The sequence below is a fragment of the Anabas testudineus genome, chromosome 13, assembly GCF_900324465.2.
Source record: "Anabas testudineus chromosome 13, fAnaTes1.2, whole genome shotgun sequence".
NCBI classification, from domain to species: Eukaryota; Metazoa; Chordata; class Actinopteri; order Anabantiformes; family Anabantidae; genus Anabas; species Anabas testudineus.
This window is the reverse complement of record NC_046622.1, coordinates 115,659-142,390: the sequence shown is the minus strand read 5'-3', so window position 1 is coordinate 142,390 and position 26,732 is coordinate 115,659. Positions and strand designations below refer to the sequence as shown.

Below are 26,732 nucleotides of genomic sequence, written 5' to 3'. Positions count from 1 at the left end.
CCTCTCTCGTCTGCTCCGCTGTGTTGTCTGCTCTTCGCCGCCGGGGGGCGCTCCCACCTCTGGTCTTCCCTGGGGTCTGATGGCAGGATGGCGGAGGCAGGGGGACCGGAGTCTGCTGCGGCCCGGTGTCTGGACGAGTCATCGGACAGCGAGCCAGAGCAGGAGCCCGGCACCCCGCAGAAACTCATCCGAAAGGTGTCAACGTCCGGGCAGATCCGCAGCAAGGTAGAGAGAAGTAAAATCCCGCCGTTTGTTCCCGCACATGATCGGTGGTCAGTGTTTCCATTCAGCGGCCCCGAGGCAGAGAACGGTGCACAGAACTCCGTACCGAAATCGCTCAGTTAAACATTATCTCCGTTACTAAAGGAAAGAAACTCAGAGTCCATTATCACTTAAGAGGTTTCCTGATAAACACGGACCGTTATACAATCCGGCATCCACCCTGCACACCACCCATCTCTCGTGTTTGTAGTATTCCGTCTCTTATAACCGGTTGGACGCCATTCCCGCATCCTCCTCCCTCCGCTACTTGCTGTGGTCGGAGGTAGCGAACATTGTGAAAACACGATAGAAAAGGGACATTTAATCGAAATACGAGCTGCTGATTGACTTCCACTTGTGCCGAACTGAGGAGTGGATGTGTCTGAACCTTGAACATGTTTATGGTTTAAATAACTTCGTGTAGCATATTTGCCAATTCTTAACATTATTTTAAAATCTGACAGATTGTTCAAGGGAGTCTGGATCGGGTACTTCAAGCTGAACATTTTGGGTTCAAGGGCCACAGTTGCTACACGAAACACCCGGTAATGAACGTTTTGTGAAGTAAAACAGTTTAGTAGAAGTCTTGGTCAAACATAAAGAAAAAAGAAAACACATTATTTAGCTACTTACCAACAGAAGCCTAGATTGCACATATGCACATGTTTAGCTTGTGGCTAGCGTAACGTAATAAAAAAGAAAAATCTGAGTCCGGTCTGAGGAAAAACTACCACACACACGGTGAACACACGTCGGAGTCCCCGGGAAATCTGGGGTCTTTGTACGGATACACACCGGCAGCTGAAGGCTAAGCTAACCGGGCTAGCCTTAGGGTCTCAGGCCCAAAGGAAGCCCCGCCATCTACCTCCGCTCCCGCCACTGAGAGAGCCCTCTGTCCGGGGTAACGGGTGGACGACAGGTCGGAGAAGACCGGTCAACCGGCTGGAAAAGGTTCTAATGTTCGGGCAGGGGGGGGCATTTAACTTATTAATCACAGGCTAGTTAATGGGTAATCTCTGCCACATTACTGTGTTAAAACTGAACCAGGCTCCGGGTTTCGGTCCACATTAAATAAAATAATAGAAACATAAATATTAAAATGTATAATTTACATTTTAAAGCACTACGTTTCGTTCATTTCTTCAGCACCTACCAGCTCGATTTGAAAAGTCTGAAATAACTTTACCACAGGCAGCATCACAGTAACTGGATGTTTACAAATGTTAACAACATTTTTCTGTGACCAGCCTTAAGAGAAAATGGGCCCCTGTGCACAGACTCAGGCTCCCCCCAATCACTTATAGGACCCCCAGACTGGCAGAGAACCAAAACCACAAGACTGGGATTGTTTTTCAGCTGTTTGTGGCCATTTAGAGTGTTTTTAATCAAGCTTTGGCACATTAAAAACGCAATATTAACCCTTCGCAACTGCACGGTTTCTATCTTAAGCAGCTTTCTATCTGTCTACTAACACTTGTAGACAGATTTCAGTGTGTGTGAAGTGAAGTCACTGAAACACAGAGCTGCACAAAAAGAAGAGTTTAACCTGTTTGTATGTTGCTCAGCTGTTTCACTGTCGAAAGTCTTTGCTGAACCCTCCTCAGGAACCACTGTTAAACATTTCAACATCTTCACTTTGACTGTGACAGTAGCAGTTGGTGTAAAATAACACCAACTTATAGAACATTTAGTCAGTCAAGGCTGTTTCAGTCAATGCATGTGTAACTAGTTGTTTAGTTGGTTTCACAGATGTAGTTTTGTAAGATGCTGTGTAACAGACTCAGCTGACTGACCCTGCAGCACTTTAACATTTCTTGTGTGTTTGTTTGTGATTTGGTTGTGAACTGCTGCTTTCGTCAAACTTTATCACAAGATCCAAGAAAAGACTATTTTTATTCCTCTCTGACGCTTCAAGGCAACCACAGGACTATTTCCCAGAAAGTCCAGACACTGTCTGTGTGGTCCAGAACTTACAACTAGTGGGTCATGTCCACAGAGGATTAATCTGATTCCTGCAACCCCCATAAGGACAGTGTGTTTACACAGAAGCTAAAACAAACGTATCCTGTTGATGAGGAATTTACATTTAGTCATTTATCAGATGCTTTTATCCAAAGCGACTTACAAGTGAGGTACACAGTACAAAGTAAAGGCAGGTAAGTGTAAGGACTTGCCTAAGGACCCCTACCGGAGATAGGCCACAGCCAGGATTTAAAATCCTGTCTCCTGCATGGAAGGCAGCAATCTTACCACTATACTAACCTTCGGAATTTGTGGTTGCAAACTCTGCAGACTCCAGGCTTGGAGCTAAGTCATATATTCTTTAGTTAAAAACACATTTTGTCTAAAGTGTTCACCCCAGTACATATGCAGCACCATCACCAGTGTGATGCAAGACCATCTGATAGTTTGTTAGAGCAGACGTCTGTTGACATTAAATCGAGAACACCAGAGAAGAATAAACCTGGAATATAGTACAAAAACCAGAAAAGAACAATAATAAAACAAAGATTATATACAGTTAGGGAGATACAGGACACAGCAAAGTGTCTGATGAAAACTCAAACTGTGCATTCATACAAATAGAAACAGCAAAAAAAAAAAAAAAAACTTTACAAAATCTCTGGGAAGATTCTTAGTCATCCACATCACATTATCCCCAAAACACGCTCAACGCTGTTCAGTTGTAGCTGGATTTGTTCTAAGTTAATCCTAAAATCAATCCCACAGGCGCTACGCTAGATTAAATATATTAGATGTTTCTTCTTGCTGCGTGTTTGACTTAATGTGTGTTTGAGCCAATCTGTGTTTGACTCACGAAAATGTGTGTTTGACTCGCTGTGTTTCAGACGGTGTTGAAGGAGGGAAATCTGATGAAGCAAACCAACTCGTTCCAGCGCTGGAAAAGACGATACTTCAAACTAAGAGGAAGGACTCTTTACTACGCTCAGACCTCCAAGGTGATTGGCTCTGAGTTTGAGTGGTAGTTTACTGTTGTTAGTCTGTTACAGAGCTGACAGGCTGTACTCAGGTTTGTGTTCAGGTCTCATCTGGTCTTTGTTTCCTCTTGTCTCTGTCTCCAGTCAATAATCTTTGATGAAGTGGATTTGACTGACGCCAGTGTTGCAGAGTCCAGCACCAAGAACATCAACAACAGCTTTACTGTGAGTCCAGCTCCAGTTCAGATGTTCACAGTTCAAAAAGCAGGAGCAGACCTGTAGACCAGTAGATCATCAGCTGAAAACTGTTCACGAATGTATTTCAAAGTGAAAAGCTCACAGGTATTTCAGGCACAGAGATCAGTGTTTTACTGCAGATTCACAGGTCTGACCTTAAATAAAGGGCCCATCCACTAGAGTCTGAGAAAATGTTTTAGATTATAAGAATAACATTGTAATTATAGCAAAGTGTGATACAGTGAAACTGCACTCTATCTTTGTCTGCATAGTCACACACAGTTTTTTAATTAGCTTAGTTCAGCTTTGTCATTGTGTAGAGTTAAGGTACAGAGCTGCAGGTGAGTATGGTTGAGTGATGTCATAAAGCTTATCTCCAGTGTATCTGGCAGTGGATATTGCAGTTACACACTATATGCTGTGTGATTGATACGTTCATATTGTGTGTAAAAGCATATTTTTCTACCCAAAATAGCTAGATTCTGTTGGTTTAGGCAAATCTTGTGACCAAGACCAAACTCTGAAGCTACAGTGTGACCACACTCCATGTGGTGATGGTGTAGTTAACACAGGCTAGGACAGGAAACAGTGGGATGTAAACATAACCTGCAGGAGCTAACAAGGCTAACGGAGAACAAAACAAGTCTGTGGTTGTTTCCCCAGGTGTCTCTGAGTCCCTGTCCTGCCGCACTGTGAACTAAACTGCATACATACAGTTTCAGATACTTGTGAACATTCCTCTTATTTTGGTGAATATTATTACTTCCTGTTTATGAGGCTTTGGTGTGTTTTTATAGAGACTGGAAGGGGGGCTACCAGCAGTGTCGGGCTCAGAGTGTGTGACTGTGTGTATTTATAGTGAACACAGTGTGTGATGCTCCTTATTAAACACAGCTGCTGTTCAGCTTTGCGCTGTTAGACTCTGCACATCTGTGAGTGTGTGTGTGTGTGTGTGTGTGTGTGTGTGTGTGGGACGCCCCCCTCTCCTCTTTGGGGGGTGTCCTGACGTCAGACAGGAAATGGGCTTGAGTCACCCGAGAGGATGTGGGAGGGGTTAGTGACGAACAAGAGACAGAGAGAAAACAGAGACCATCACTGTAACGCGCTCAGCCTGAAGACCAGAACCTTGAGATCTGGAACCTGGAAGATCTGGACTTTGAGCTGTACTTGGACCACATACAGAGCTGGTGTAGATGTTTGAGGACCCAGGCTAGGTAAGCGAGCAGATTAGACATCGAACAGGTTTAAGTTCTGAGTAAGCGCCGTGGGTGGGGCCAAAGGTTGACAAGGGTGTCCTGACGTATGACTCTGTCCTGTAACGATAGACTTTACTTAATATAGTTGCTGGACTTAAGGTGTGTGAATTTGTCTCAGCTTAGATTCTGAGCAGTCACAGAACAAAAAGACCACAGTAACCACAGTTTAAATTTGATGTTAGATTTTCGGGAGGACGGAGGACGTCTGATGGTTGGGGTGAAAACACATGATGGGTCTCACTCGGAAGGAAAGTTTAGAGCAATTAGAAAGTTTGGTTTGGGAGTGAAGGGAGGAAAAAATGTGAGGAATGGTGGAGAGAAAGCGGAAACATTTAAAGTTACTGTATGACAGGAAGAATACGTGACAGCAGTATGAATCCGGGAATCAGAGTTCTGTTAAAAATAGGCAGTGTTACAGTAGAGGTGGTCCAGCACTGCCACAGCCAGAGTCAGCAGGGCGTTAGGAACCAGGCTTGTGAATATAAATGACTGTAAAAAAAAAATTAAAGGCAACAAATGTTTGTTGTTTATTGTCACTAAGATTTTTTTTACATGTGATTTAATCTCTGTAAGTTCGTAGTTGTTGCTGACAGTGCTTAGCATCAAATGTACTGGCTGGGTGCTCCTAGTTCAAACCATAAAACTGTAAAAAAGAAGAATGTCAGGAAGAAGGATCTTTAGTCACTGTTCAGTTAAATCTGAACATGTAATCTGATTACTGATCAGCTGCATGTGTTGGTGGATTTACAGAAACCAGGTAACTACAGAGCAGGTCAGCATGTTCCCAGTTTACCAGTGTAATTGTATCTCAGAGTAACCACCTCCATGAAGATGCTCTTTCTGATCAGAATCAGATTAGTTCAAACTCTAAAAATCTTTAAATAGAGGTTTCTGTTTGAAAGCCTAAACCATGGAACTAGATCCTAAGACATTACAAGACATACAAGTGTGTACAGACTCTCAGTGGTTATTACTGACAGATGATATAACACAAACATCTGCAGATCATCACATGTTGATATAATTGCTCATTATTTCTAGTTACACAAGTTCAGGCTCAGCTCGATCAGCTTATCTGTTTGCTGAATGAATAGTGGAGGCCAAGGTCAGTAAGACTCAACTGAAGTGTTAGAACACTAAGTTTGAGACTGAAACACTGAAATGGTCCTTTACTGTCAGAGACAGAGCTGGATATCCTGATTTTATCACCAGAACTGAAGAAGAGCCCTGTTCTGATCCTAACTGGAAAAATCTAAAACCAGTCCTGTTTGTTATCGTGTACCGTCCTCCTGTCCCTTACTCTGAGTTTTTAACTGAATTCTCAGGGTTTCTATCCGATTTAGTTCTTAGTGCAGATAAAGTCATTATAGTGGGTGACTTCAATATCCATGTAGATGTTGATGATAACTGCCTCAACACTGCATTTAATTCACTATTAGACTCCATTGGTTTTACCCAAAATGTAAATAAACCCACTCACTGTTTTAATCACACCCTTGATCTTATTCTGACATACGGTGTGGAAGTTGATCAGTTAATAGTTTTTCCCCAAAACCCTCTTTTATCTGACCATTTCTTAATTACATTTGAATTTACAGTACCAGACTTTACTAAACCTACAGATAAGATTCACTACAGTAGATGTTTATGTGAAAATGCTGTTGACAAATTTAAGGAACTGATTCCATCTTTTATTTCAGAGCCATGTACCAACACAGAGGAAGGCAGTTATTTCAATGTTACTCCAGCACAAGTGGACTATCTTGTTAATAGTACTGGTGCTTCACTTGGAACAATACTTGATACTGTTGCTCCTCTGAAAAAGAAACTAGTGAGTCAGAGGAAGTTAACTCCATGGTACAATTCACAAATCCGTAGCTTAAAGCAGAAATCACGTAAGTGGGAAAGGAGGTGGCGTTCCACCAATTTAGATGAATATTGCCTAGCCTGGAAAGATAGTTTAATAATATATAAAAAAAGCCCTGCGTAAAGCTAGAACTTCATATTACTCCTCATTAATAGAGGCAAATAAGAACAACCCTAGGTTTCTTTTCAGCACTGTAGCCAGGCTGACAAAGAGTCATAGCTCGGTTGACCCTAGTATTCCCTCAACTCTCAGCAGCAATGACTTCATGAATTTCTTTACAAATAAAATCATAACTATTAGAGAAAAAATTGATCAGATCATCCCTGCATATACCATCCCGACTAGACTCCTCAAAGATGTCTTACCTTTGATCAGCACGTCCATATTAGATCAGATCAATCTGTCTTTACAAATAGGCTATGTACCACAGGCTTTTAAGGTTGCTGTAGTCAAGCCCCTACTCAAAAAGCCTACTCTGGACTCAGGGGTCTTAGCGAATTATAGCCAATATCCAATCTGCCCTTTATCTCTAAAATCCTTGAAAAGATAGTTTCTAAGCAATTGTACGACCACCTGCGTAGCAATAACTTGTATGAAGATTTCCAGTCAGGATTTAGAGTACATCATAGTACAGAAACAGCACTGGTAAAGGTTACTAATGATCTTCTATTGGCATCAGACAATGGACTACTCTCTATACTCGTCATGTTAGATCTTTGTGCTGCATTCGACACTGTAGATCACAACATTTTATTACACAGACTAGAACATGTCATTGGAATCAAAGGAACAGCTCTAGAGTGGTTTAAATCGTATCTATTGGATAGATTTCAGTTTGTACACGTTAATGATGAGTCTTCCATGCACAGCAAAGTCAGCTCTGGAGTTCCACAGGGATCTGTGCTTGGACCGATTCTTTTCACTTTATATATGTCCCTCTTAGGCAATATTATTAGGAAACTATAAATTTCCATTGTTATGCAGATGATACCCAGCTATATTTATCTATGAAACCAGGAGAAACTAATCAATTAGTCCAACTTCAGGAATGCTTAAAAGACATAAAGACCTGGATGTCCTCCAATTTCCTTCTCCTAAATCCAGACAAGACAGAGGTTATACTGTTTGGGCCTAAAAGTCTCAGAGACACTATGTCTAAACACATTCTCACCATTGATAACTCTGGCCTCAAGTAATACCGTAAGCAACCTCGGAGTTATCTTTGATCAGATTATCTCCTTCACTTCATACATCAAAGAAATCTCTAGAACTGCCTTTTTTCACCTAAGAAACATTGCTAAAATTAGGAGCATCCTGTCCCAAAGTGATGCTGAAAAACTAGTCCATGCATTTGTTACTTCCAGACTGGACTATTGTAATTCATTATTAATAGTTTGTCCCAATAACTCATTAAAGAGCCTCCAGTTAATCCAAAATGCTGCAGCCAGAGTTCTGACTGGAATTAGCAAGAGAGATCATATTTCTCCAACGTTGGCTTCTCTCCATTGGCTCCCTGTAAAATCCAGAATTGAATTTAAAATTCTTCTCCTCGCTTATAAATCCCTTAATAATCAGGCTCCATCTTATCTTAAAGACCTCATAGTTCCTTATCTTCCAAGCAGAACTCTCCGTTCTCAGACTGCAGGTTTACTTGTGGTTCCTAGAGTTTCCAGATGTAGAATGGGAGGCAGAGCCTTTAGCTACCAAGCCCCTCTCCTGTGGAACCAGGTCCCAGTTCAGGTTCTGGAGGCAGACACCCTCTCCACATTTAAGACTAGACTTCAAACTTTCCTTTTTTATAAAGCTTATAGTTAGAGATGGATCAGGTGACTCTGAACCATCTCTTAGTTATGCTGATATAGCTTAGTCTGCTGGGGGACTTCTACTGATAAACTGAGCTCCTCTCCTCTCTCCTTTCTCCTGTATCAATGCAAATGCCACCATTGCATGTGATTAACTTTGTGTCTTCTCTCTCCTGTAGTTGTGTTTCCTCCTCTCTGTCTCCCTCTCTCTGTACTTTTCTGCAGGTATCCTCGACCTGGAGCTGTACATCTCCAGAATCCAGTTAATCTGCCCAATGTTTCTTAATGCTTGTTGTTGTCTTTATTGCCTGCTGTTCTATTCTCTCTTCTCTTTCCACTCACCCCAACCGGTCGAGGCAGATGGCCGCCCACTATGAACCTTGTTCTGCTGGAGGTTTCTTCCTCTAAAGGGAGTTTTTCCTCTCCACTGTTGCCTAAAGCTTGCTCAAATGGGATTGTTGGGTTTTCTCTATAATTTTTTGTATAAATATTTTCTGTAAGGTCTAAAACCTTACACTGTAAAGTGCCTTGAGATAACTTCTGTTGTAAATTGGCGCTATACAAATAAAATTGAATTGAATTGAATTGAATTATCAGTTAGCCCTGTTATCCAGACGTGGATTAGTTTCACTGGAGAAATCGGGCTCAGTCTATTGGACTCTAAATGCTGCAGCATATCAGGACTGTCCCTGTGTCCATTTCTGTCAGCGTGGGAACACAAGGCTCATTGTACAGCAGCTAAGCAGAAAGTTTCTCTGGAACACACACACACCAGCTGGGAACAATAACCAGAACAACAACAATAGCAGCTTCTCCTACAGTTCACACTTTAACCTCACATCTAAAAAAGCAGAAATTACTGAGGTTAACCTGCCTGTCTGATCACCTGTGCAGGTGATCACCCCCTGCAGACGTCTGATCCTGTGTGCAGACAACAGGAAGGAGATGGAGGAGTGGATGGCAGCTCTGCGCAGCGTCCAGAACAGACAAAATTATGAGGTCAGTTTTAACCACTGTTATTCCCAGAATGAGCAGTCCCAGCATGAGGTACTGACCGAGTATGTCTGTCCCAGTCCACCCAGTACAGCATGGACCACTTCAGTGGAATGCACAACTGGTACGCCTGCTCTCACGCCAGACCAACGTACTGCAACGTCTGCAAAGAAGCTCTGTCAGGGGTCACGTCACATGGCCTGTCCTGCGAAGGTACGCAATATGCTCACACACACAATGAGTCTTCAGTCTCAGAATCTTCTGCTGGACCAGTCTCACAGTGAAGGTGTTGAAAAATCCAAAAACCCTCTAAAACTCTAAATCATAAAGGAACTTTGCTTCTCTTCCCTCTGGGGGGAAGTCCTGATTGACTGAACTGCCAGTTAGCCCAGCAGAGACGCTGAAGGTGATGTTATTGCTGCTCTTTCAGAATATTTGACACTTTTTTACTCCCAGCTCTTGTTTGACATTTAAACTTTCTAATGTTTCTGAATTTGTGTGATGAGACTCTCTAAGGACCAGTACAACATGTAGTTGGGGCTCAGCCTTTAACAGGATCAGGACTGAGGGTAACAGCTTCAGCCTCAGTCTGTCTTTGTAATGAAAAACACAACTGTGACAAACGTCGTGTTTTTGTCTGTGGGTCACAGCTGAGTCTTCAGTCTCAGAATGTCCTGCTGGACCGGTCTCACAGTGAATCTAAGGCTCTCAGGGCTCGGGTCTCTGTGAAGAGATGTCCACTGGTTCTCCAGGTTCTCTGTGTGTTTGTGTGTTTCAGTGTGTAAATTTAAGGCCCATAAACGCTGTGCAGTCCGAGCCACCAACAACTGTAAGTGGACCACACTGGCATCTATCGGGAAGGACATCATCGAGGACGAGGATGGGGTGAGTTGGTTTCTCGTGATTTCACAGAGTCAGTAAACGCATCGTCTCTGTCCCCTGACCTCTGACCCCTGTCTTCAGGTGTCGATGCCTCACCAGTGGCTGGAGGGGAACCTGCCGGTCTCAGCTAAATGTAATGTGTGTGACAAGACGTGTGGCAGCGTCCTGCGCCTGCAGGACTGGAGGTGTCTGTGGTGTAAAGCCATGGTGAGAGATGACTTCACTGATTCACGTTTGTTGATGCTGCACCATGAACCGTTTTATAGCCTGCTCTCCTGTCAGATCCAAGCGCTCCCTTTGTCTCCTCAGGCTGCAGTTGTGTGTGTGTGTGTGTGTGTGTGTGTGTGTGTGTGTGTGTGTGTGTGTGTGTGTGTGTGTGTGTATGTGTATATGTATATGTGTGTGTGTTATTAGAGACAGGAGAGAGCAGGGAGAATCCAGGTTTTATGGTATAGAATAAACCCATAAACTAATCCACAGGTGAATTTTAACATATGATGAGAAAGTTCACTGTCTCTGAACAGAGATGCACAGTGGAGGTCTCTTCAAACATGTTGAAATGGTGCAGAGTTCAGGAAACACACAACAAGCTGGGTGAAAATGATTAACTCACCTAAGCAGGTGTAGTTACTTCACTTTTCAAATTAAAAGCACGCCCACTGAAGGACTTTTACTGTGAAATATTTGCAGGAAGAGTTGAGTGCTCTGGAGATTATTATCTGATCACGTGACATGTTATAGTACAGGTGTCTTTCTACTGGCCTGTCCTACAGGTGCACTCTGGCTGTAAGGAGCAGCTGTCCCCCAAGTGTCCTCTGGGTCAGTGTAAAGTGTCCGTCATCCCTCCGACTGCTCTGAACAGCATCGACTCTGACGGTGTGACTCTGATGTTTCTGACTTCAGGTAATTAACAGTACCTGTTCTCAGCTGGTCACTGATATGTCTGCTGTCTGCAGGTTTCTGGAAGGCTTCATGTCCTCCGTCCTGCACCAGTCCTCTGCTGGTCTTTGTAAACTCTAAGAGTGGAGATAACCAAGGCGTTAAGTTCCTGCGACGCTTCAAACAGCTGCTGAACCCGGCACAAGTGTTCGACCTGATGAACGGTGGACCACACCTGGGGTGAGACAGCCAGACACATACTGTGTGTGTGAAAATGTTTTTTACATGGAAACATTAACCCTCCGCCTTTCTGTGTCAGTCTGCGGCTGTTCCAGAAGTTTGATACGTTCAGGATCCTGGTTTGTGGAGGAGATGGCAGCGTCGGCTGGGTCCTGTCTGAGATCGACACTCTGACACTGCACAAACAGGTACAGACAGACACTGACACACAGACACACACAGTGTTTAGTCCATTAGATTCGGTCTGTTCTGTGAGTCACTAACTCAGAGTGAGTGAAATGAGTTTGTGTCTTTAGTAAATGTAATAATTATTAGAGTTTTGATTGGGTTCATATTCTTCCTGTTCCTCATGTTCTTCCTGTTTCTCATGTTCCTTCTAATCTTCATAGTCTTCATATTCTTCCTGTTCCTCATATTCTTCCTGTTCCTCATATTCTTCCTAATCTTCATATTCTTCCTAATCTTCATATTCTTCCTGTTTCTCATATTCTTCCTGTTCTTTAAATTCTTCCTATTCTTCATATTCTTCCTGTTCTTCATATTCTTCATGTTCTTCCTGTTCTTTAAATTCTTCATATTCTTCCTGTTCTTTAAATTCTTCATATTCTTCCTGTTTCTCATATTCTTCCTGTTCTTTAAATTCTTCATATTCTTCCTGTTCTTCATATTCTTCCTGTTTCTCATATTCTTCCTGTTCTTTAAATTCTTCCTATTCTTCATATTCTTCCTGTTCTTCATATTCTTCCTGTTCTTCCTGTTCTTTAAATTCTTCATATTCTTCCTGTTCTTTAAATTCTTCATATTCTTCCTGTTTCTCATATTCTTCCTGTTCTTTAAATTCTTCATATTCTTCCTGTTCTTCATATTCTTCCTGTTTCTCATATTCTTCCTGTTCTTTAAATTCTTCATATTCTTCCTGTTTCTCATATTCTTCCTGCGCTTTAAATTCTTCCTATTCTTCCTGTTCTTCGTATTCTCCTGTTTTTTATATTCTTTATGTTCTTTAAATTCTTCCTATTCTTCCTGTTCTTCATATTCTTCCTGTTTCTCATATTCTTCCTGGTCTTTAAATTCTTCATATTCTTCCTGTTCTTTAAATTCTTCATATTCTTCCTGTTCTTTAAATTCTTCCTATTCTTCCTGTTCTTCCTGTTCTTCGTATTCTCCTGTTTTTTATATTCTTTATGTTCTTCCTGGTCTTTAAATTCTTCATGTTCTTCCTGTTTGTCATGTTCTTCATGTTCTTCTCTTCTGTTATGTTTGTGATGTTTATTTTATTGGGTTTCTTACTAAGTGTCAGCTGGGAGTTCTTCCTCTGGGGACTGGGAACGATCTGGCTCGGGTTCTAGGTTGGGGTTCTGCCTGTGACGACGACACGCAGCTGCCTCAGATACTGGAGAAACTAGAGAGAGCCAGCACCAAGATGTTGGACAGGTAATGTGATGTCACGTAACATACTGCAGCTCAGGTGAAGATGGAACCGTCACCTGTTCTGTCTCCCCCTGCTGCAGATGGAGCATCATGGTCTATGAAACCAAGTTTCCTCGTCAACACTCTGCCTCCACTGTCACCGAGGACTGCAGCGACGACTCTGAGGTAACATTCACATTTATCAGACGCGTTTATCCAAAGCGACTTACAAGTGAGGTACAAGGACAAGGCAGGGTAAGGTGCCTAAGGACCCCTACTGGAGGTAGGTCAGAGCTGGGATTGGAACCCCAACCTCCAGTATGGAGGGATCTTACCTTATCTAGCAGCACAGAAACAACCATACAAACTGTCACAGAGCACTCAGGTTCAGACATTAATCTGGTTTTGGACTGTACTGATGTGTTTGTTTTGTCTGATCCAGGTTCAGCAGATTCTGACGTATGAGGACTCAGTGGCTGCTCACTTGTCCAAGATTCTGACCTCAGACCAGCACTCTGTTGTCATCTCCTCGGCCAAGTACGACCCTGTGTTTGTCTCTGGTCCTGCGTCTAACGGACTGATTTCAGGTTCATGAACTGTCGGGGATTCTGTAGGTCTTTAACAGTCTTTGAATCCAGTGACTTTAATAAAAGGTCTCCGATTTTAGAAGATTAAATCTTACGTACACGTCATTTTTCCTGTTTTCTTCCTGCTCAAAGATTCTTTATTTATTTCATTTATGACCAAAAATTCTTCCATGTCTCATCTTAGCTTGAAAGATCACAATGATTTGTTTGGCAGGTTGCTGGTGATTAACCTAAATAATGACACTGACGACTTATTAACCAACAAATCCATTTATTCTTGTCTAGAACAAGGTCACATTAATTAAATGTTATCGTTATATTGTAAATAGTTAAAATGTTTTGCTGGGACACACTAAAATGTAATGTGTGCGTGTGTGTGCAGGGTTCTATGTGAGACGGTGAAGGACTTTGTGGCTCGTGTTGGAAAAGCCTATGAAAAGAACACAGAGAGTTCGGAAGAGTCGGAGACCATGGCCAAGAAGGTACAACATCCATTGTTGAGAATCAGAACCACACATGTCCAGAAACTGATCAAAGATCAGTTCATACACGCATCCAGAACCTGATTACGGACCGGAAACCGAACACAGACCAGTTCATACACACGTCTAGAAACGGATCGCAGACCAGTTCATACACATGTCCAGAACCAGATTACCGACCAAAAACCGTACACAGACCAGTTCATACACCCGTCCGGAAAACCGATCACAGACCAGTTTATACACACATCCGGAAACCAATCGCAGACCAGTTTATACACACATTCGGAAACCAATCACAGACCAGTTCATACACATGTCCAGAACCCGATTACCGACCAAAAACCGAACACAGACCAGTTCATACACACATCCGGAAATGGATCTTAGACCAGTTCATAAACGCATCTGGAAACTGACCACAGACCGGTTGATACACATGTCCAGGAAATTAATCATGGACCAGTTGATACACACATTCAGGAAATTAATCACAGACCAGAAACTGATCAAAGACCAGTTTATACACAGGTCCGGATACGTTTCACAGACCAGTTCATACACACATCCGTTCTGTTCAGTTCATGAACTACATGTGTCCAGTCTCTGATGAAGTGTTTTTGTGTCCCAGTGCGGTGTCTTAAAGGAGAAACTAGACTCTTTGTTGAAGACTCTGAACGAGGAGTCTCAGGCATCAACCATCCTCCCCCCTGCTCCTCCCCCGACCATTGCTGAAGAGCAGGAGGAGTCTGAGGGCATCATATTGCCTCCCTGTCTTCACCCCCCTCCTGTTCCTCACTGCCTGCCCGGCTCTGTCCCCTGCTCCCCACGGACCACGTCCTCTGCAGCTGCTGCCATCTTTAAGCCCAGAGAGCAGCTGATGCTGCGAGCCAACAGTTTGAAGAAAGCCATCCGACAGATCATTGAGCACACGGAGAAAGGTGCGACAGTCTCCAGTTTTAGTTTTGGTGTTTTATGGTGGATGCAGATTATCAAGACCTGGTCTGTTTTCCAGCCGTGGACGAGCAGAACGCTCAGACTCAGCAGCAGCAGGTTTTCTCTCTGGGTCGAGCTGAGGAAGACGGGGGTCTGGTGGAGGAGGATGAGGAGGACGAGGTGGAGGAGGACAAAATGTCCCTGCAGTCGTCCTACAGCACTAAACACCGCAGTATACGTAGAGGTCAGTAATGCTGCTTGGTACTACTGCTAGTACTATTAATTCACCATTTCTTTTTTGTTTCTGTGAAGGTAACAAATACACAATTACCTGCACCTGTAATTTGAAACACAACCTAACATCCACGCAGAGATTTTAATGATTACATTAAGAAATCTAGAGATGAACGTCAGTTTCCTGTCTTAGTTATAACAAACTTTTTTTACTACAGTCAGTAAGACGCCGTGTGAGAAGCTGATCAGTAAAGGCAGTCTGTCCCTGGGCAGCTCTGCATCACTTCCTGTTCAGACAGGAAGTAGGGAGAACATGCCCATGCTCAACACAAAGATCCTCTATCCCGGTAAGAGGCCCTGTCGGCAGAAATAAACAGTGTCAGCACATTATTCCAGTTGATAGCTGCGATGCTAACGTCACAGCTACAGCAGATAAATGGATTCAGTCAGAGACCACAATGAGGACAACAGCTGTAAGGTTTGTCCTTATTCTGTTCTACTGTTTGGTGACGTGTCCTCAGTTTGTCAAGAGCTATATCGAATGTTCTATATTTACATTTAGTCATTTATCAGACACTTTTATTGACTTACAAGTGAGGAACAATGCAAAGGCAGGGTAAGCTTAAGGAGATCTTGCCTAAGGACCACTACTAGAGGTAGGCCACAACTAGGATTCATCCCCAGTCTCCCACATGGAAGGCAGCGTTCTTACCACTACACCTTCCAGTCTCTGTTATAATCTGCATTATATTGTTTTACCATGAGACATTGTTTAAATTATTTTGTGATGTTTAAACTGACCAGTACGCATTCATAACTCAGCCACTGACAGCAAATATATAGAGAGATGCAGTTAGTTAGACAAAGAAAAGCAGCCCATGGCGTAAATACACCACATTTAGACTGTCATGTTACAGGACATCAGTCATCTACAGTCTGTTCAGCCGCAAACTAACCTTTTTCGTTTTAAAGCAGGTTCTGAACATAACAATAGTAAGAACATTGTTCCTGTGTCATAAAGTGAAAACAAATTTGTTTTAGGAAAAAATGAGAAGGTTTCTCATAAAAACAGAATAAGTTGGCATCTTCTAATGATGAGGAAATACTGTCTCATAAACATGTATCAGGAAGAAAATATCTGATTAAAAACAAGGAAATAAGGAAACATGTTTCTGAGGAAACATTCTGTGGGAGAAAGTCACTGACGTGAACGTTTGTCTCACTTGTCTGTTTGCAGTTCCAGTTTGAATGTTCTGAAACGGTGTCGCTGCTTTGTCATTACTTCAGTGTGTGTGCTTATCTGTGCTTGGGTGCAGGTCTCAGACCCGGTATTTCTGGGTCTCTGTCCAGCAGCTCTGTGATCAGTCGACTGCTTGTCAACGCAGACCCCTTCAGCTGTGACCCCGACAATATGTAAGTCTATCTCTAAACATCTTTGAAGTTTGGTGAAACTGTTTCAAACTTAATTTACCAGCTATGAAAAGGTCTGGGTTTGTACTGTTGGCCTCCCTGTGGAGACTGCGGCGGGTTTAACCAATAAGAGCGCACAGTGACATGGGTGTCACCAACACTTTATTTGATTTGATTAGCTTCATATGCCACATAGTTTTCCCTTTTAGTAGAAATGAGTCTGGGTTATAGGTTAAGACATTTTAAATCTGATGTGTGAAGAGTTGTGAACTTTTACAGGCTGATACTGAAACACATGGTTTAATAAGCTAATGTGTATGTGTGTGTCAGGGACTGCTACACAGAGAAATGTGTCATGAACAACTACTTCGGGATCGGACTGGACGCTAAAATTTCTCTGGACTTCAACAACAAAAGAGATGAACACCCGGAGAAGTGCAGGTACAGCGAGAAGCAAATTGTCTTCTCGTCTTTGTAGCTGTAATAGAGAAACAAAGAGTCTCCTGTTTGTCTGTGTTCAGGAGTCGGACCAAGAACATGATGTGGTACGGAGTGTTGGGAACCAAAGAGCTGCTACACAGAACCTACAAGAACCTGGAGCAGAGGGTTTTACTGGAGGTGAGAACAGATCTACTGGTTCTGCTGGTTTTTAAGAAGTGACTAGAACAAACTGTCCCGAATGTAAAAACCCAGAGAAGATCCAATCCACTTCCATGTAAACAAATGTTCATTTTCCCTGTTCCCAGTTTGGTTTAGGCGTTGGTTTTATGTAAGCAGAAAAACACCTGCAGCATTCGGCCGTCTGTAAATATGCTGTCATACTGTTTATACATGTGATACACATGTAAACACATATGTACGTGTGTGTGTGCGTGTAGTGTGACGGGCGTCCCATCCCTCTGCCCAGTCTGCAAGGCATTGCTGTGCTCAACATCCCGAGTTACGCTGGAGGAACCAACTTCTGGGGAGGAACCAAAGAGGATGATGTAAGAACTCACCTGTTTCTTGAGCAGATTTAGGTGATCCGTGATGTCATGACCTCACCTGTCTCTGTCTCTCTGTCAGACGTTCACTGCTCCATCTTTTGATGATAAGATCCTGGAGGTAGTGGCCGTGTTTGGTAGCATGCAGATGGCCGTTTCCCGAGTCATCAACCTGCAGCACCATCGCATCGCCCAGGTACGTCTGTCTGTCTGTATACCTCTCTCTCTCTCTCTGTCTACCTGTCTCTACCTCTCCCTGTGTGTATCTGTCTGTTTACCTTTCTCCATCTCTGTGTCAGTGTCGGATGGTGAAGATCACCATCCTGGGTGATGAAGGCGTTCCAGTTCAGGTGGATGGGGAGGCCTGGATCCAGCCTCCAGGTTACATAAAAATCATCCACAAGAACCGAACCCAGACCCTGACCAGGGACCGGGTGAGTCCTCCAGTCCTGTACTTAATCACTGAATAGTTTATAAGGTAAGTTCTGAGCTCTGGTAGCCAAAGGTGCATCTATTAAATACTGACCTGCAGGGGGGTGACTATTAATGCAAACACTGACTTCACCTTACATATATTTCTTTATTGACATTACTTTGAAACCTGTTTTCACTTTGACACAATAGGTCCACAGCTGAAATCAACTGTGCATTGTTTACAGCGTATCAGTAGAACCAGTCACACGATTAGAAAGAACTCGTGTATACTCTGGTTTCCTTGAGGGTACGAAGCGCAATCTAACAAAAGAAAGCTGGTTTTTAACTCCTAAACTTTCTGATGCGCTTGATAAAGTAGGATAAATCCAGGTAATTTCCGAGACGTCAGACGTTAGTGTTTTCACATGCAGCTCACCTAGGTAAAGTCCGGACAGGGTGTCGGTGCATGTGTGAAAGAAGCTCTAGTTTGCTGGTGAAGTTTAGTGAAGTGTTTTAAATGTTTCTCTATTTGTGTTTCAGGCGTTTGAGAACACCCTGAAGTCTTGGGAGGACAAACAGAAGTGTGAGTTTCCCCGGACTGCCTCCGCTCAGACCCCCCTCTCCTCCCAACCAGAGATTGTCTCTGAGGAAGAGGCGTCACTCATCAGCGACTTTGGTCAAGCAGCAGGAGCGCTCATACACAGGTACCAGCGGAGTTAACATCATGACAGCACTTTATATGTCATAAGACACTAAGACATAAACTTACATATTGTATATTTTTATACAGTCCAACATGCTGTCAGATATTTCTCAGTTCTGCAGTAACATAAGTGAGTGTCTGGAGAAATAAATCTGGCTTCATCAACAAGTCACATACAAACCGTAAATCTCAGACATCATGTACATTTGATTCGGTTTACTGATAAAGTCCTAGACTATTTCCTGTGTTAATTAATGTATTTGAAGTAGTGGAGAAACAATATTTAAAACCATCGAGAAGTGACAGAAGCTTCAGTTATCAGTACTTAAGTGAAACTGAGGTGATAACTTTGATCAGAAACCACTGGAACAAAATGTCACTGGTTCTGTTTCTGTTGTTGGTCACAGACGTTAACACTTCTCTTGATGTTGCAGCATTCGAGAGGTGGCTCAGTCTCACCACAGTATGGAACAGGAACTGGCTCACGCTGTCAACGCCAGCTCCAAGGCCATGGATGTGGTCTACGCCAACTCCAAGAGCTCTGGGGTACGAGTCACACTGCTCCAGATTGTCCTGTTGGTTTCTGCCGATGTCCTCATGTCTTCACTGTGTGAAGTTAAGAGTGGTCCGTCTCTGTCTGTCTGTCTCTGTGTGCAGGCTCTGAGCTGCAGCGTGGTGCTTCAGATGGTTGGGAACGTCAAAGCTTTACTCAGCGAGACTGAGCTGCTGCTGGCTGGGAAGATGTCCATGGTAACTGTGTCCTCTGGTTTATGTCTCTGACAATAAAGATGTTTGTGGTAAACTGCGTTATTCACAAACTTTGAACTTGTGTTCTGTTTGAGACAGTTTAATCCTAGCTTTCCTAGTGTTTCCCACACTTTTCAGAACTGGATTTAATTTTATTTTTGCTCATGTTGATAAAACTTTGAGGTGTCTTTTTCCAAACATGCGACAGAACCCTGCAGGATTTCTCTGACAGGATCCTGAACCTGTCTTGTTCAGTCCAGTTGAACCAAACTCTTTGTATGTTTAATAAACCAGCACACACTAAACTAGACCGAGGACACGTTCCCATCGCAAATGAACCGCTCCAGAGTTCATTTGGGACTAGACTCAGACCACATCTATTAAAAAGCCTTGGTAATGGTTAGTGGTTAGTTTAAGGTCTGTTGGTTTATTAACCAGATTATCACCGTGGTTTTCAGCAGAACCAGCTGTTCTGGTGGTCTATTTCTTTTACAGGGGGTTTCATCAGTTCTGAACAGGATCTTCTTCCCGGGTTTGCTTTCTTGTTCCCGCCTCTCACTCCTTTAACCAATGAACAGATGGGAACTTTCTCAGGTGTCATGTCCTGATGCTTTTTGGTTCTTTTGGATTTTTTTCTGTGTGAAAAGAAACTGAACAAGATCACAAACTGATCCGCTCATGAGAGCCACAGCAAAATGCCCTTTCTGTCCTGGTCCTAGCCCCGACACTGGTATCCAATCCCAGTCCAGGTCTTGGTTTTGACAGGTGCTGTCTCTGTGTGTCTACAGCAGCTGGATCCTCCTCAGCAGGAGCAGTTGAATACAGCTCTGAACTCTGTGGCTCAGCAGCTCCGTCGACTCACTGATGTTCCCTGGTTGTGTCCTGTCATCGACCCCTCAGACCACGAGGTGAATCACAAGTCTTCCGTTCGGTTCCGTTGACAGGGCTGGTTGTGCTGGTTCTACTTCTGTAGTTCTGCTAGATCCGTCTCCAGATCATGATTGTGTCTTTGGATTAACTGTTACTGTGTCTGTATCTTTAGGGTCCTCTGACAGATTTCTCCAAGCGAAGTCGAAGTGCAAAGTTTCGTTTAGTCCCGAAGTTCAAGAAAGACAAAAACAACAAGAACAAAGAGACCTGTGCTACTCTGTCTCTGCCAGGTGAGTCTCTGTCTTCATTCCCCTTCTCTCCAATTTAAATCACTGCTCTGGTTTACTCACTGTCTGTTTCCTCAACCACTTCCTGTCGATGTCTCAGTTCACCAGTGGGGGACGGAGGAGGTGGGGGCCTGGCTGGACTTTCTCTGTCTCACTGAATATAAGGACATCTTTATCGGACATGACGTACGCGGAGCCGAGCTTATCCACCTGGAGAGGAGAGACCTGAAGGTAGTGTCACTAGCTCTCAAGCTAACAGGATTCTGGATTCTGGACTCTTGATGATGTGTCAAAGCTTTGTGACATATGTTTGTGTGTGTGTTTAGGACCTGGGGGTGACGAAGGTTGGTCACATGAAGAGGATCCTGCAGGGCATCAGAGAACTGAACAGGAACAGCAGCGCTAGCGAGGCCTAACAGCTGCCAGGTGATCTCTTCTGCAGGATTTGTGTTTGGACATAGATCCAGACTTGTTGGACCTGAACTGATCCAGTCAGTTCATTAACCATCAGTTGTAGTGTTAAACTGCAGCAGCATCACAAAAATAATCACGTTCTGACTGAATTCACCTGTTTATCATTTAAAACCTTTTGTCCAAACTGTAAAATCCTGATCTGAGCTGAGAGTCTAGTAACAGCCTCTTACCCAGGACACAGTTTACTGTTGTTGTTTCAGAGATGGCTGCCTCCTCTCCTACCTCTGCTGCTATCAACCACCTCATCCACCTGAGTTGTGACCTCTAACCCTGAATCTGAACCTGGACTGGGACCACACCTTGTTCTAACAGGTTGTCAGAAATCCTGACCAAACCTCCATATTGTGGAGAAAGGACCAATCAGATGATCCATTAGTGCCTTGTCATTACCCTCTCTGACCAATCAGCATCCAGGCCATGGATAATTGGGGTAGGGGGGGTGAAGAAGAGTGAAGGGCTGCACCAGAGTCATATACAGACAGAGCTGAGGCAGTGTTTCGGCTGGTCCAGAGCAGAGTGGTGGAGTCAACAAGCTTCATCAGCTCCACTGTAAGAAAAACGCTTATTTCCGAGTCAACGTCTCGTTGAAATATCCTGCAGAGAATCAGTTGGTGTCGACAGGTTACTGGATTTACCAAAAGAAATCCACTTTGATTCTGGTCTTGACTGTGGTGCTTTGTCGGGGGTCATGAACAGGTTTAAATTTATTGTACCAGTTGTCACATTTGTTTCCATCTGTAGACCTTGTGGAACCTCAAACATCGAACAACAGGCTCAGTGAAACTAACTGCAAAAGAGTTCTACATCCTGCTTTAGCTGAAGATGACAGTCAGAGTCTGTTGCGGTGCAGGAAAAGGCTGAGATGATTCCACTTGTTCCCAGTGCAGCTTTGGTTCAAAGCCAGTTTCTTATTAATGTTTTAATAGTTGTGGTTCAAAGTTTTGGGACATCCTTTTCACTGTAAAGTGAAAAAGTAAGAAGCTTTTCACCCTGTGACAAAAACACTTGTCACTACTTTACAAATTAAACTAAAAATATACAAGATAAAACCCACCTTAAACTTGGTGCCAAAACCCTTAGCAGACAGCAGAGACTCTGAGACTCAGTATCACATCACACCAGAACTAAAACTGGACCCTAGGAGTTCAGCAGTCTCTCTGAGTCTGGGCTGGATCAGAAAGTCCAGCTGCTGCATTCAAAGGCAGTTTTGAATGCATAGACTTGGCTGCATCACCAACAAGGACATACCAGATTTAAGGTGCCTTACCAGAGAACAGGCTGAAGGACTGACAGCTTTTGTACTAACATATTTATTTCTTGTGTAAACTGTGTGGGTGTTTAAATCTCCGATGAGGGGACAGATGCTGCCGAACTGATCCGTTCTATTTTTCTGCTTCTGTCTGGGTCCACAGCAGTTTTGTTATAAATCAGTTTAAAACTTAGTTTAATTCAGACTGTTTGTAGAGAAATTTCAAATGTTTTGTGTCTGGTCAGTATAAACTGTGGGAGACTGACCGGATCTGGATCTTAACTCTGGATTTTCTTCAGTTTACAGCCGTTTACAGTTGAACTGGAGCTGATAGAGGAAACATTCAACAGCTACAGTTGATGCATCATTTTATCCAGTAAAATCACAAATGTTCTCATCTTTGCTTCTCTGTCATATCTTTGCTTTTATCATTTTAGAAACCAAGTGACCAGTTTTCTGACAAAATCAAAACACGGACACTGTGAAAAGAAATGTGCAGTTTAAGAATGTGGTGGTGGTGATAGCACCTCTTCCCACTGTCACATTCAATAATCAACAGCCTAACGTTATTGTTCTATGCGATAAAACCCCTGAATTAGGTGGTTTCTTGCATTAAAAACTCCCAAATCCTGAAAGAGCTTTTTATAAATGACAGTCTCCCTTTAAGCTCATCAACACTCTGAAAAACCTTAAAGTCAGCTAAATGAGTCAACTAGCTGAAAATCATCGATCAGCAGCTCATCTTAGACCTGGTGTTTTAGTGTTTACAGGATTCAAATGTTGCCTTAAGTCACACATCAGCTTTACTCAAACATACAATAAATAGAACTTAGTATTCGCCGCCTTCAGGCGCTTCATTGTGTAAAACTGAGAGATGAGACTCAGAGAATAGTTTAATTATTTGAGCAATCATCACAAAAACAGGGACAGAAACAAAATAGTATTTTGATTTAATAATGGTTCAAGAGACTCAGACACAGTTTGATGTAGAAGTGTCAGATTATTCCTCTTTGGATTTCCAGTTTTTGTCATTGTAGTAGAGCTGTGCTGTTTTTATTGGTTTTTAATTCTAAAACAAGGTAAAAAATATGAGAAGTTTGTCCAGATAAGATAGAAGCAGTAAACAGAACATGTCCGAATGAACTGAAATGTTGTTTAACCTCCACTGTCACCAAAAATCTTGTTTTTTGTTTTGTGTACAAGATTTAATGTAAACAAGATGATGTGGATATGTGTTAAAGCCCTGGAAGATATTTATTTCCTTTTCCAGATCATGTGCTGGAGATGTTTACTTGTGCATCTGTGTTAATTTATTTGTTCTTCATTAATTATTGTGATCTGAATGCAGTTTAAATGCAGAGAACTTGTTCTCTTAAACAAGAGAAGAACTCTGGTTTCTCTGAGTAACCAGGTCATACTCTCTTGTACAAGATTAGTAATTTGTGCATAACCTATTCTCACACACACACACACACAGCACACATTCACTGTGGCATCGTTTCAATCAGCTTCTTAAATGTCTCAACATTTATTCACGTCAAGAGTTGCATTAATTATTGTTTTGATGATAGAGAGTCTGATGCTGCACAAAGTCTTCTCCAGCACACCCCAAAGACTCTCAGTGGGGTTAAGATCTGGACTCTGTGGTGACCAATCAATGTGTAAAAATTAGGTGTCCTGCTCCCTGAATCACTCTTTCAAAGTCTGAACCAGATGAATCCTGTCATTGTTGTCTTGGAATATGTCCGAGACATCAGGGAAGAAAAACCCATTGATGTAATAACCTGGTCATTCAGTATATTCAGGTAGTTAGCTGACCTCATTCTTTGGACACATAACGTTGCTGAACCTGGACCTGACCAACTGCAGCAACCCCAGATCATAGCACTGCCCCCACAGTCTTGTACAGTAGACACTAGGCATGATGGGTGCATCACTTCACCTCCTCTCTTCTTACCCTGATGCTCCAACACTCTGGAACAGGGTCAATCTGGACTCATCAGACCACATGACCTTCTTCCATTGGACGGTTCTTAACCCAGTTTTAGTAGTTTCATCAATCTCCTTAGATGTTTTCTTTGATTCATGTCATTAATTTGATCCTTCTGAAACAGATTAACATCTTTATTACGACCACAGGATGTGTCTTCAGACATGGTTGTTTAAGAAATGAGAAGCTGCTCACTGCATCAGTTAGAGTTTAATAACTTGTTACCAGTAGAAAAATACTTGCAGTAATTATCCAAAGCAGGCTCGTACCTATTTGCTTAGTTGAATCCAGGTGACTTATGTTTGGACGGGCACTGTATGTATATATACAAATTACCTACAACGTAGACTAGTAGTATCTTGATCTATGTTGTTCTCATAAGTTGCCTTGTTCATGTGTGGATGAGAAAAGGATATGTCATGGATCCAGATGTTAACTTCACATCTGCAGCTGTTGTTTCTTCTCACAGGAAATCTGTGAGATTTTCTGAGTCATGGTTCAAGATCACTTATCTTTCCACAGAACACTAATGTATCGTTGACATGATTAGGAACTTGTTCATGTTTGCACAGAATCACCATAAATCCACTGATCAAAGTACTGAGCTGTGCGAGTTACTGTAGTTGTGCAAACAGTAACTGAAGTTTTTGTCTGTACACACAAGCAAGCAAAATTAAACAGAACTTCCATCAACAGGGGAGGATGTTGTTCTGTCTTGTGTGGTTCAGTCGAGACAGTAACTTGTCCCATGAGAAGATGCATATTTTGTGTTGACATGATCTTGATCTGGATCAGCTGAGTTTGACAGTTATCATCTTCCTCGTGTTTGCGAAATAATCTGATATCTGATAATGCCACATCTTATGTAGTCACAAGATAAAACTTCATGATCATCAGTCTGAAAATGTTTTTTCTTGTCTTGTTTTGTGACATCATCGCCCGGAGTCTGCAGTGTGCCAACAGTAGCTTCCTGCTGTGCCTTGCTCAAAGGCATTTTATCCGACTCCTTGTCCACATGTAAAATAGCGGCAGTACAACCTGTTTCCTGTGTATTAAAGAGTTAATTTATGCAGTAACAGTGAAACCTCTGTGTACATACGCCCCCTGCTGGGCCATCAGTGTAAATACATGGTGTCATGCAGCAAATAAACTTTATGTTCAAACAATTTCTTCTTGTTCATCGAACAAACCCCGTCAGATTCAGGTTCAGATGTTTCCATCAGATCGAATGAAATCAGTGTGGTTTCCTTTAATCACACATGACCAGAACCACAATTTGAGGTCATCCTGTTCGTTCATTTTACAGGACAACTCTATAGGTTTCGGTCTTCTCGTCATGAGCTGATGGTTTTATTTAACTTTATATCATATTTTGGTCATTTCAGTGCATTAATATGAATCTATGGTGCATGTAGAAGTGCACTCCCTCCTTTTTTTGTCCCACATTGTTCCATTTCAGGACTGATTTTGACTGTGATACAACCTGCAGCTCAGTTCCTAAATAGCCATTTCTTTGATGACAGGAAAGATTAATTTCTATAATTACACATTTTCTTAAAAGGTTTATTAGCTGGTAGAGCAACACACTGACTGTGGGTCCTTATGATTGGTTGGTTAATCCAGAATTGAAGTACCTGCAGGATCCAGGTAAAGCTGGACCTAATTTGTCTTTCTAGACAACAAACAGCCTAGGCTAACATCCAACACAAGACTCAGCCTTCATTTTTCTGGGAGGAGTGTGGGGGGTTGTGAAGCTGAGTTACAGCTGTTCTGACAGAGAAATCCTGCAGCATGCTGTTAGCGTGTTCTCTGTACCAACAGGACAGTTGCAATAATAAGCAGAAGGATCCTTTCATGACAAGAGACTGTTTTCTTATGCAGATTTATTCAAGGTCCTATCAAAACACATTGAGACAGAAAAGTGAGAGAGCAGGAGGCAGAGTTTCCTCTGTTCCAACAGGATCCAGTCTGACACTGAGGCTAAAATCTAAGTCCAGTGGAGTAAGCAGAAAGGAAAACTTCCACTGCTTTTTCTGTTTGGACCAAATCAAACATCAGGTGTGTTTGTTTCACAGCACAGTACATCTTGCTTACAGCAGGTGGGTGGAGTGATGCTGGGTGTGGTGGACAAAATAGGAGCAGTCACAGAAGAAGAAAAACCAGGTTGTCATTATGAGACAAACTACGACTTGTTCAAGTGTAGTCTAGTGTCTCAGAGACCGAGGAGGGATTTGTCCGTCTGTCTGAGACAACCAGGAGAGAGATGGGAAATGGAGACCAGGATGTGAGTGTTTGCACAGGCAGACTTTAGAGCTTGCCTGAGACTCATAAGGTTTTCAGGTTTTTGTGTTGCAGTGGTCAGTGTTTGTAGATTCTGAAAGAGGTCGAATTAGCTACTGACAACAGCTTTTTTATTTGCAGCTGTCAGAGATTCACTGTGACACTGAGGAGAACTTGAAAACGTGAAGACTCTCAGACGGAGCTGTTCCAGCCCTTGAACCACCAACGCTGTGTCATATTAAGAAGATAAAGTCTCAACTCTTCTTCTTTTGTGAATGCAAGGGGGGTTCTGGAGGATTCTGACACCAGGTGTGTTTGTT

General features: G+C 42.7%; 1 protein-coding gene across 5 annotated transcripts; it reads left to right on the top strand.

Moving 5' to 3' along the window:
* The first annotated feature begins 51 nt into the window (after positions 1–51).
* Positions 52–26,644, top strand: LOC113164803 (diacylglycerol kinase delta). 5 transcript variants are annotated; one of them, XM_026364314.1, is made up of 30 exons: positions 52–225; positions 3,111–3,221; positions 3,345–3,425; positions 9,257–9,361; positions 9,436–9,568; positions 10,134–10,240; positions 10,319–10,444; positions 11,011–11,113; positions 11,194–11,356; positions 11,436–11,544; positions 12,651–12,790; positions 12,868–12,952; positions 13,209–13,303; positions 13,736–13,835; positions 14,467–14,776; positions 14,851–15,015; positions 15,224–15,352; positions 16,322–16,418; positions 16,746–16,856; positions 16,937–17,033; positions 17,294–17,401; positions 17,481–17,594; positions 17,698–17,832; positions 18,353–18,516; positions 18,950–19,061; positions 19,173–19,265; positions 20,051–20,170; positions 20,305–20,422; positions 20,520–20,650; positions 20,746–22,544. In XM_026364314.1, exons 1-30 carry the CDS (start codon positions 88–90, stop codon positions 20,833–20,835), a joined length of 3,690 nt encoding a protein of 1,229 aa, XP_026220099.1. In that variant the 5' UTR covers positions 52–87; the 3' UTR covers positions 20,836–22,544. The 5 variants fall into 5 exon arrangements, with proteins under 5 accessions (XP_026220099.1, XP_026220115.1, XP_026220090.1 ...); XM_026364330.1 differs by lacking the exon at positions 52–225 and having other exon boundaries at positions 3,154–3,221; positions 3,345–4,651; XM_026364305.1 differs by lacking the exons at positions 52–225; positions 3,111–3,221 and adding an exon at positions 26,554–26,644 and having other exon boundaries at positions 3,327–3,425; positions 20,746–20,845.
* Positions 26,645–26,732: the final 88 nt, after the last annotated feature.